The sequence below is a fragment of the Myotis yumanensis genome, unplaced genomic scaffold (assembly GCF_028538775.1).
Source record: "Myotis yumanensis isolate MYYU_CA2020_CCGP unplaced genomic scaffold, mMyoYum1.0.hap1 SCAF_2, whole genome shotgun sequence".
Taxonomy (NCBI): domain Eukaryota; kingdom Metazoa; phylum Chordata; class Mammalia; order Chiroptera; family Vespertilionidae; genus Myotis; species Myotis yumanensis.
In genome coordinates this window covers 208,754,432-208,766,609 of record NW_027223753.1, presented here as the reverse complement: position 1 = coordinate 208,766,609, position 12,178 = coordinate 208,754,432, and the positions used below count along the sequence as shown (strand labels likewise).

Below are 12,178 nucleotides of genomic sequence, written 5' to 3'. Positions count from 1 at the left end.
AATGTACAGATCAGTGTGAAGGTAACTGACATCACAATGTCTCCTCCGTGAAGATGCTCTAATTCTCCATTTATTCATGTCTTCTTCGGTTCATTTCATCAGGGTTTTTATAGTTTTCATTATGTTACTTTTATGCTAGTTTTCATTTTCTATTTTGTTGTAAGTCATAGTTTTAAACAAAAAGTTAGAAATCTAATTGTTTATTAATATCATATGGAGGTGGCCAAAGTATATTAAACTGCCGGAGTCCGTTCATTGTCTTCACCAGCTGAGTTTAGGCAGAGACCCCCCCAAAAGCTAGTAGTCATTGAAAGTCCTAGCAAAGGTCAGGCCTGTGCACCGCCCAGTAAATCTAGGAACCACTCAGTTAATTTAGGTAATAATAGTTGAAGCATCCCCACCTTAGTTCCCTTAATTCCTTAGATACTTATGTAGATCCTTGTTGATTATTGTTAATCAGATACTCTGCCTACACTCGGAAATCTATTGATTAGCTAATCAGTTACTCTGCCTACACTCGGAAATCTATTGATGAGTTAATCAGATACCTTTGTCTACTCCTGGAAATTGTCTGCTGATCTGTGTGTCATTGAAACTTCCTTACCCTAAGGGCTACTCCAGATCAATAAAAGATTGGAGCAGCCTGAGCATGGGAGGAAGTCCTTCGGGACTTGCCTGCCTGGTCCTCCAATTTTGCAAAATTATCTCGTGTCTTTTCCTCTCATTTGTTGTGCGGCTCCACTTTTAGATACCGAACCCTACTCTACGCAGAACGTGGATGTTATGCCCAGATTTCAAGATTCCCAAGAAACCAGATCAGGGAGCCAATTCGATGCAAAAGCATAAGAATCTGTATTCAAGCTAGCTTGGGCTCCCCATCCACCAGGCTCACCGACATCAAGGCAAACCAAATGGCTGAGCGCGCCTGAACCCCGCCCAGGGACCGATTATATAGGGGGGGTCGGAGTAAGGGGAGGAGAAAGGACTGTGCTCTGCCGATTGGCCAGGCGCAAGCCGGGTCCTGTTACACAGGATGTGGTCATATCTATGGTGCGCACTTCCCTTGATTGTCATTGGTTAGTTTAAAATCCCGGGCGTGGCCTGCAGAGGCCTGGGCTTCCGGGAAGAAGGCCGCACGTGGCCCCAACATGGAGGATACAGGCAAGATGGAGGGCATAGCCCTCGCCCTTTCAGTGGAGGGAGTGTTACTGGACATTAAACTACCAGTTATCATTAGCTAAAACAAAAATCATAGGTAAGGATGCAAAATAATGAGACAAGTAACACAAATAAATAATACAATTATTAAAAAACAAACAATAACATAAGAATAAGCTCTGTTTCGTTCACTCATTACTGTAAATCTCCTTTTGCCTACCTCCGTATAGAACTACAATTAATTTTTATTATTTTAAGTTTGCATTCTTCATCCTTGCCAAAGTCTTATATTTCTAAGAGACCTTTTGTAGATTCCTGGGGGTGTTCTATGTGGACCATCATGTCCTCTGTGAATAGAGACAATTTATTTCTTCATTACCAATATGCATGCCCTGTACTTCTTTCTCTTGTCTTGTTGTGGTGGCTCAGACCCTCAGTATGAAGCTGAATAGGTGGGATGGCAGGGGCCACCTGTGTCTTATTCCTAGTCTCAGGGAAAAGTGTCTTTTCAATGGAATGTGGGGTTGGCTGTGAGAGTTTCATAGATGCCTTATATCAAGTTAAGGATTTTTTTAAAAAATTATACTTTTATTGATTTCAGAGAGGAAGGGAGACGGAGAGGAGATAGAAACATCAATGATGAGATAGAATCACTGATTGGCTGCCTCCGGCATGCCCCCACTGGGGAACAAGCCCACAACCCGGGCATGTGCCCTTGACGGGAATTGATCCCAGGATCTTTCCGTCCACAGGCCGATGCTCTACCCACTGAGCCAAACCAGCCAGGGCATGTAGTAAGCATTTCTTTTTTTTTATTATTATTTAATATATTTTATTCACTTTTTACAGAGAGGAAGAGAGAGATAGTTAGAAACATCGATGAGAGAGAAACATCGTTCAGCTGCCTCCTGCACACCTACTACTATGGATGTGCCCACAACCAAGGTACATGTCCTGGACCAGAATCGAACCTGGGACCTTTCAGTCCGCAGGTCAATGCTCTATCCACTGAGCCAAACCAGTCAGTTCAAGTTAAGGATTTTTTGTTCATTCCTAGGTCACTGTAAACTTCAGAGGGAACCTTCCCTAACTCAATCTCTGAGGCCAGTATTACTGATACCAGAGCCAGACAAAGACACTACAAGAAAAGAAAGGTACAGGTCAATAGCCCCTATGAACATTGATGTAAAAACACTAAACAAATTACTAACAAATCAAATTCAGCTGCAGATTAAGAGATTGATATACCTCAGCCAAGAGAGATCTATTGCTGAAATGCAAGGATGGTTCTACATATGATAGTTGTATGTAAAAATACTCAACAAACTAGAACTGGAAGGAAACAGAATATATATAAATATATATGAATAAAAATGAATATGTATGAAAAACCTACAGCAAACATCACACTCAATTTTGAAAGACTGAAAGCTTTTCCTCTAAGATCAGAAACAAGATAAGGATGCCCACTTGTGCCACCTCCATTCTCCATAGGACTGGAAACTCTGGGAAAGCACATCGACAATTGTTGGGGTCCAACCCCAACGTGTCCAGGGATCCCCAAAGGTGTGGACGGAGTCGGCGAAGAATGAATGACATGGAAACTGGTTTCAGTTCATCAGCATAGCGAGGTTCTCCCTCCAGGATCTCCAGCGAAGTTCTGGTCAGGATCTCCAGCGAAGTTCTGGTTAGGAACTCCAGCGAAGTTCTGGTCAGGATCTCCAACCAAGTTCTGGTGCCATGTTCTCTCGCTAGGTTCTCCAGCCAGGTTCTCCAGGTTCAGTCACCAGGTTCTATCCAGGTTCTTTTGCCATGTTCTGTCTAGGTTCTCCAGTGAAGTTCTGTAGCCAGGTTCTGTCCAGGATCTTTTGCCATGTTCTCTGGCTAGGTTCTGGTTAGGATCTGACGTTTATTGTCTTGTTACATCCGTATTTATACCAGCCGATTTTAATCCTGTCAGTTTCTATTACAAAGGTTAGGGCGTTTCTTATCTCCATCCCAGGGAGTAAAGATTATGTAGCTTAACTACCCGCCTGGCACTTAATTAAGGGGTTGTATCCCCTCCCTAACCTCAGGGAAAAATCCCCACCTGGGGAAACAACCTTTCTCGGAGAGGTGACCTTGGTTAAAACACATGGCACTAAGGAGAGCAAACATATTAAGAACAATATGCTATATATGCCAGGTCCCTTGAAACATATGCTGTGCAGATGTTTCTTTCCTGCAGCGACTGTGTCAAGCAGCAAGGATGGACCGGCTTCCGGCAGACAATGAAAGGAATAAAAGGCATGTAAATGGGAAAGAAGTAAAATAATCTGTGTTCACAGATGCTATCATATTAAATGTAGAAAATCCTAAAAATTCTTGGGAATGGCTCATTCTTTAGAGTTTGCTATCAGCTTTGTCAGGTAGGACTGAACCACTGGGGCTCATTTTACCCACAACGGAGGCAATGCCCCCTGAGTGGTCTCCCCGATGTCCTGAATCAGGACCATGTTCACCTGGCAGGAGGGAATAGGCGCTGCTGTGGGCATGTTTGGTGTCTGGGATGAGCCCTCTAGTTTTGTGGTTTCCCCACTCCCAGACTCACATGGGGTTGCTGGTCATTACTTAGCTGACACTTGAGGGAGACCCTTTGAGGACAAAGAGTTATTCAGGGCAGGTCTCCGCTCTCTGTCACTCTGGCCATAAACACCAGCTGCCCTGGGGTTCCCCCAAATCCCAGGGCCGCCTCTGACTCAGGGGTGCATGGAGCGCCTGGGTTTTCCATTTTTGCACCAGGGCCTGGACATGCTCTGATGGCGGTGAGTTGGGCCAATGGTGAGGCTCACTCTGTTGGTTCCCCTCCCTCAGGGGTCCCTGTTCTATGACCTTCAAGTCCAGCATCTGAATACCATGGCTCCACGATTTGCTAATTGTTTGGTGTGGCCCTGGTGGGAAGGTCATCCAGTCCCTCTGACTCTATCAGGGTTGGAGCAGCCCCTCCCTGCTTCCCTCCATCAGGTCTCTGCTCACAGTGCAGACCTGTGGGCGGACCACAGGGGAGGCCCCAGGCCCACAGTCTGTGCTGCAAGGAGACCCAGGCGTTTCAGATGGGACAGTGGGTGAATGGCCCCTGTGCCGGAAGCCAGTCGATCCTTGCTGGTTGACACAGTCGCTGCAGGGAAGAAACATCTGCACAGCATATGTTTCAAGGGACCTGGTGTATATAGCATACTGTTCTTAATATGTTTGCTCCCCTTAGTGCTATGTGTTTTAACCAAGGTCACCTCTCTGAGAAAGGTTGTTTCCCCAGGTAGGGATTTTTCCCTGAAGTTAGGGTGGGAATAAAATCCCTTAACTAAGTGCCAGGCGGGTAGTTAATCACTTTAACTAAGAACAATCACGCTTAAGCTACATAATCTTTACTCCCTGGAATGGAGATAAGAAACACCCTAACCTTTGGAATAGAAATTGACAGGATTAAAATCAACTGGTATAAATACAGTTGTAACAAGACAACAGGAGACAGAACCTAGAGACAAGACTTGGCTGGAGATCCTAGACAGAACCTAGAGACAGGACTTGGCTGGAGATCCTAGACAGAACCTAGACACAGAACCTAGACACAGAACCTAGACACAGAACCTAGAGACAGAACCTAGGGACAGAACCTAGGGACAGAACCTGGACACAGAACCTAGGGAGGGAACATGGCAAAAGATCCTGGACAGAACCTGGCTACAGAACTTCTCTGGAGAACCTAACCAGAACTTCGCTGGAGATCCTGACCAGAACTTGGCTGGAGTTCCTGGCTAGAGATCCTGGCTAGGCTGCTGATCAACTGAATGCTGTCTCTGTGTCATTCCTTCTTTGCCGACTCTGTCCACACCTTTGGGGACCCCTGGACCTGCTGGGGCTGGACCCCAACACCCCTGGGCCTGACACTCCTAGACCATGACTTTCTGCAGGAGACCAGCCTGAGGAAGTCCAGGCACAGGCCCAGCAGGCACTGACCTCGGGCCCTGTTGCCCCACCAGGAGGAGTTAGGCCACTGCCCTTTGGGATCTCTGAGCCACTCATTTCTAGAAATATCTGTGGCTGAAGAAGACAATGTCTGGTGAAAACCACATGTCCCACCCCTCCCCCATGAAATCAGATGAAGGAAGCGATCAGGTGCTGAGGTGAGTTTATTGGGTGCCCGAGGAGGTCTGACCAGCTGAGAGTAGAGGTCAAGTGACTCAACAGAGAAACTAGGAGGGAAGGACAGGTGGCCCTGGGCAGGTGGAGGCATCGTGTAGGAGGCAGAAGCCCAGGGAGCAGTGGGGTCCAGGGGTCCTGAGGGCAGAGGTCAGGTCAGGTAAGTGGAGACTGAGGTTCCCCGTCCTGAGTGGGGGCAGCCACCTGACACTGCTCAGGACCAGACTGAGGGGCGGCAGGGAGGACTACAGTCATGGGGTGAAAACTCAGCCAGGCTGGTCCTGGGGGACATGTTTGCTCAGCAGCAGGATGTCTGGGCCGAGGTGGGGATGCAGCAGGCCGGGCGGGAGCACATGGGCGGCAGAGCAGGGACATGCAGGAGGATGGGCATCAACAGCTGGGCTGGCAGGAGGAGGCAGGGCCACAGCAGGAGGAAGCGGGCACGCAGCAGGCAGGCCTGCACACGGGGCGGCAGATGAGGGACACGCAGGAGGAGGGTCTGCAGCAGCTCGAAGAGGCTGGGCAGGGGGTGGTCCCAGAGCAGACAGGCTTGCAGTAGATGGGAGTGCAGCAGACAGGTTTGCAACAGACAGGCCTACAACAGACTGGCTTACAGCAGACGGGTGTGCAGCAGACAGGTGTGCAGCAGGCGGGCACACAGCAGGCCTGCTGGCAGGGGGAGGAGGTGCAGCAGGTGGGCTGGCAGCACGAGGGTGTGCAGGAGCTGGTGCAGGTTGACTGGCAGGGGCTGGACACACAGCTCACTGGGGCACAGACAAGGGTCAGGCAGGGGGTCAGGGTACAACAGCTGGGGGTGCAGCAGGAAGGCTGGCAGCAGCTGGGGACACAGCAGCTGGAGGTGCAGCAGGAAGGTTGGCAGCAGCTGGGGGCACAGCAGGAGGGCTCACAGCAGCTCTCTGGACAGTCGTCCACCTGCCAGGAGGAGTCCATGCAAGAGTCACAGGACCCGGGCAGGCAGGCCCGGCTGCCATAGCTCAGGCCATTGGAGCAGACGGACAGGTTGGAAGCGGCCATGGTGGGGCAGTGGGGCTGGAGGAGGGTGTGAGTGTGTGAGTGAGTGTGAGTGTGTAAGATGCCCAGGGCTGTTGGCTTTTATACCCTCCTGGGTGTTTGTTTTCCAAGCTGGAGGCTCCCCACGCCTCCTTTCCTTGTTGATATTTTGAGCTGAGTCCTGGGCGCCCGTATTTCCTCTGGTTTATTTCCGGGAAAGAGTCTGCTGCTTGTAAAAAGTCTGTTTTGTTGAAAAGGGGGTTGGCCCCCTGCCTTGTGTGTGTTTCCTAAGCAAACACCCCTGGAAACATCTGGAGTGGGGGAGCGCTGGCAGCCCCACCCGCCCTGCCGTGCTCCACTGCCAGCTGTTCTCCCTGACGTTGCAAGGGATGGTTTGAATCCCAGAGTCAGAGGCTGGGCAGCAGGGGCTGAAATTGGGGCTCTGCTGCTCATCGCTGCTGGACATCCCCACACACAGGCGGCTGAGGAGGGGCACCAGCCACAGAGGAATCCAGTAAAGGGGAAGGTAGACGGACGAGGGTCTCCAGCAGCAAGAATGACAATAGGGTTGGCTATTTGAGCTCCTTTTCCCTCCAAATACTTTTACATTCAGCTTATTGACAACAAAAAATAATTCTGCTGCTATTTTTATTGGGATTGGCTTGAATGTACAGATCAGTGTGAAGGTAACTGACATCACAATGTCTCCTCCGTGAAGATGCTCTAATTCTCCATTATTTCATGTCTTCTTCGGTTCATTTCATCAGTGTTTTTATAGTTTTCATTATATTAGATTTATGCTATTTTTCATTTTTTATTTTGTTGTAAGTCATAGTTTTAAACAAAACGTTTGAAATCCAATTGTTTACTAATGGTATATGAAAGTTGGCAAAAGTGGGTTAAATTACCAGCCATCATTACCTAAAACAAAAATCATAGGTAAGGATACAAAATAATAACAATAATAATGAGACTAGTAATACAAATAAATAATACTGTTATTAACAAACAAATAATAACATAAGGATAAGGTATTTCATGTACTCATAACTGCAAATCTACTTTTGCCCACTCCTGTATAGAACTACAATTAATTTTTATTATTTTAAGTTTGCATTCTTCAACCTTGCCAAACTCTTATATTTCCAGGAGACCTTTTGTAGATTCCTGGGGGTTTTCTTGTGGACAATCATGTCTTCTGTGAATAGAGACATTTCATTTCTGCATTTCCAATATGCATGCCCTTTACTTCTTTCTCTTGTCTTGTTCTGGCTCAGACCCTCAGTAGGAGGCTGAATAGTGTGGTGGGAGGGGACATCTGTGTCTTGTTTCTAGTCTCAGAAAAGTGTTGTCTTTACAATGGAGTGTGATGTTGGCTGTGAGAGTTTCATAGATGCCTTATATAAAGTTAAGGATTTTTTGTTCATCCTGAGGTCACTGTAAACTTCAGGGGGAACTCTTCATAATTCATTCTCTGAGGCCAGTATTACTCTGATAGCAGAGCCAGACAAACACACTACAAGAAAAGAAAGCTACAGGTCAATATCCCCTATGAACATTGTTGTAAATTCCCTCACCAACAATGAGATAACATCTAACACCTGCCAGAACGGCTATCATCATCATCAAACAACAAAAGACAAGTACCGGTGAGGATGCGGAGAAAAAGGAACCCTTGTGTACTGCTGGTGGGAATGCAGACTGGTGCAGCCACTGTGGAGAACAGTATGGAGTTTACTCAAAAAACTGGAAATGGAACTCCCATTTGACCCAGTACTCACACTTCTAGGACTATATCCCAAGAAACCAGAAACACCAATCAGAAAGGATATATGCACCCCTACGTGCATAGCAGCTCAATTTACAATAGCTAAGATTTGGAAACAGCCTAAGTGCCCATCAGCAGGTGAGAGGATTAAAAAACTGTGGTCCATCTGCACAATGGAATATTATGCTGCTATAAAAAAGAAGGAACTTTTAGCATTTGCAACAGCATGGATGGAACTGGAGAGCATTATGCAGTGGTTCTCAAACTGTGGATTGCAACCCTTTGGGGGTTGAACGACCCTTTCACAGGGGTCGCCTAAGACCATTGGAAAACACACATATAATTACATATTGTTTTTGTGATTAATCACTATGCTTTAATTAAGTTCAATTTGTAACAATGAAAATACATCCTGCATATCAGATATTTACATTACGATTCATAACAGTAGCAAAATTACAGTTATGAAGTAGCAACTAAAATAATTTTATGGTTGGGGGTCACCACAACATGAAGAACTGTATTGAAGGGTCATGGCATTAGGAAGGTTGAGAACCACTGGCATTATGGTAAGTGAGATAAGCCAGTCGGAAAAAGACAAATATCACATGATCTCACTCATATGTGGGATCTAACGATCAACATAAACTGATGAACAAAAACAGATCCAGAGACAAATGGCAGGGGAGGGTGGGCGGCTAGAGATTAACCAAAGGTGTTGTATGCATGCATATTAGCATAACTAATGGACACAGACACTGGGTCAGTGGGGGCTTGCCCTTGGGGGTGGGAGTGGTGGGGGTGGGGGCGTCAATGGGGGGAAAAGGCAACATAGGTAATACTTTAAACAAAAACAACAACAACGAAAAGAACCCTCAACAAAATACTAACAAATCAAATTCAGCGGAAAAGTAAGGGATTTATGCACCTTAGCCAAGTGAGATCTATTGCTGAAATGCTAGGATGGTTCTACATATGATAGTTGATCAAAGCAACATATAACATTAACAGAATGAGGGGAGTAATACATGAACATCTCAATTGATCGAAAAAAAAAACACCCACATTTGAAAAATTCAACACCCTTTCATGATAAAAATACTCAACAAACTAGGAATGTAAGAAAAGAGGCCAGCAAGAATTGGTGCACCAGTGGGGTCCCTAGGCCTGGCCTGCAGGATTGGGCTGAAACCGGCTCTCCAACATCCCCCAAGGGGTCCTGGATTGCGAGAGGGCGCAGGCCAGGCAAAGTGATTGTGCCATCTTGCATGATCGGGGCCAGGGAGGGACGAGGGAGGTTGGCCAGCTGGGGAGGGACTTTAGGAGGGCTCCAGGACATGTCTGGCCCATCTTGCTCAGTCCTGATTGGCCAGACACCAGCAGCAAGCTAACCTACCAGTTGGAGCATCTGCCCCCTGGTGGTCAGTGCACATCATAGTGAGTGGTTGAGCGGCCTTAGCATATCATTAGCATATTACGCTTTGATTGGTTGAACAGATGACTTGACAACCGTACACTTAGCATATTAGGCTTTTTTTATATACTAGAGGCCCAGTGCACAAAATTAATGCCCTCGCAGGGTGGTGGGGGGTCCCTCAGCCCAGCCTGCACCCTCTCGCAGTCCAGGAGACCTCGGGGGATATCTGACTGACAACTTAGTGGGCCTAAGCCGTCAGTCGAACATCCTTAGCACCACTGTGCTCTCCAGCCACGAGCCTGGCTCAGGGCTTCCGACTGAGCAGCGCTCTCTCTGTGGGAGCACACTGACCACCAGGGGGCAGCTCCTGTGTTGAGCGTCTGCCCCCTGGTGGTCAGTGCACGTCAGCAACCGGTCATTAAGCCGTTCGGTCAATTTGCACATTAGCCTTTTATTATATAGGAGGATATATATGAATACATAAATGAATATGTATGAAAAACCTACAGCAAACATCACACTCAATTTTGAAAAACTGAAAGCTTTTCCTCTAAGATCAGAAACAAGATAAGGATGCCCACTTTTGTCACCTCTGTTCTCCATAGGACTGGAAACTCTGGGAAAGCAGATAGACAATGAAAGAAATAAACGGCATCTAAATCAGAAAAAAGCAAAATAATCTGTGTTCACAGATGCTATCATATTAAATGTAGAAAATCCTAAAAATTCTACTGTTAGAACCAATAAAAGAATTCAGCAAAATAGCAGGATACATAGTTAACACACATAACTCAGTTGCATTTTTGTACACTAGTAGTGAACAGTCCTCCCCAAAATTATGAAAACAATTCCATTTACAATAGTGACAAAAATAATTTAAAAACTTAGACATTAACTTAAACAAGGAGGTGAAGGCCTGTACAATGTAAACTACAAAACATTGTTGAAAGAAATTTTTAAAAAGACATAAATAAATGGAATGATAGCCCATGTTCATGAATTGGAATAATTAATATTATTAAGATTTTAATACTACCCAAAATAATCTACATATTTAATGCAATCACATTCAAATTCCCAACTTTTTTTTTGTTTTGTGTTTTTGCAGAAATATAAAATCCATCCTAAAATTCATATGGAATATTTTTGTTGTTGTTATTAATCCTCACCTGAGGATATTTTTCCATTGATTTTTAGAGCAAGTGCAAGGGAGGAAGAGAAACAGAGAGAGAGAGAAACATGGGTGTGAGAGAAACACATCAATTGGTTGCTTCCCCCACACACCTGGACCAAGACCAGGGACCAAGACCACGTGCCCTTGACTGGAATCGAACTCAGGATCCTCCAGGCCTCAGGCCGATGCTCTATCCACTGAGCCAAACCGGCTAGGGCAGCCGTGGGCAAACTACGGCCCGCTGGCCGGATCCGGCCCGTTTGAAATGAATAAAACTAAAAAAAAAAAAAAGACCGTACCCGTTTATGTAATGATGTTTACTTTGAATTTATATTAGTTCACACAAACACTCCATCCATGCTTTTGTTCCGGCCCTCCGGTCCAGTTTAAGAACCCATTGTGGCCCTCGAGTCAAAAAGTTTGCCCACCCCTGGGCTAGGGCCATATGGAATCTTAAGGGCCCTGAATCTCCAAAACAATCCTTAAAAAGAACAAAGCTGAAGGGCTCACATTTCCTGATTTCAAAACTTACTACAAAGCTACAGTAATCAAAAGAGGGTGGCACTGGCATAAAGACATGAAGACCCCTGGAATAGGACCCAGAGTCCTGAAATACACCCTCACACAACAGGTCACATCGTTTTTGACAAGGGCACCAAGTCCATTCAATGGAGAAAAGACAGTCTTTTGAACAAATGGTGCTGGGTAACCTGACATCCACATGCAAGACCTAAAGCTATAAAACTCCTGGAAGAAAACAGGACAAAACGCCACAGCATTGGATTTGGCAGTGGTTTCCTGGGTGTGACACCAAAGGCATGGACAACATAAGAAAAATACACACATTGGACTTGGTGAAAAATTTTAAATGTTTTTGCATCAAAAGACAACATCAACAGAGAAAAAAGGCAACCCGAGGAAATGAGAAAGACATTTGAAAAGCATGTATCTGATAAGGGATAAATATACAGAATGGATAGAGAACTTCTAAAAAAGAATAACAAACAAAACAATAAAAAAAAATCCAAAAATGGGCAAAGGACTTAAATAGACCTTTTTCCAAAGAAGATACACAAATGGCCAATAAGCACATGGAAAGAAGCTCAACATCACTAATCATGGGAGAAAAGCAAATCCAAACCATGTGATACCACCTCACAGCCACTAGGATAACGACTGTATTTAAAAAAAACAAATACACAGAAAAAAACAAGTGGTTGAGTGCTGGATATTTTGTGTTCAAATGAATACCCTTGACCATTGTTCTAGGACAGTGAGGGCGAACCTTTAGAGCTCGGCGTGTCAGCATTTTGAAACACCCTAACTTAACTCTGGTGCCGTGTCACATGTAGAAAATTTTTGATATTTGCAACCGTACTAAAACAAAGACTTATATATTTTTGATATTTATTTTATGTATTTAAATGCCATTTAACAAAGAAAAATCAACCAAAAAAATGAGTTCGCGTGT

At 45.5% G+C, this 12,178-nt stretch overlaps 2 protein-coding genes across 2 annotated transcripts in view; both read right to left on the bottom strand.

The window, feature by feature from the left end:
• The window catches only part of TSPEAR (thrombospondin type laminin G domain and EAR repeats), a 131,660-nt gene that overhangs the window by 29,051 nt on the left and 90,431 nt on the right, over positions 1 to 12,178 (bottom strand). The window lies entirely within an intron of this gene.
• On the bottom strand, positions 5,728 to 6,372 carry LOC139004228 (keratin-associated protein 10-7-like). Its single transcript, XM_070407082.1, has one exon. The coding sequence runs from the start codon at positions 6,370 to 6,372 to the stop codon at positions 5,728 to 5,730; it is 645 nt and encodes a 214-aa protein (XP_070263183.1).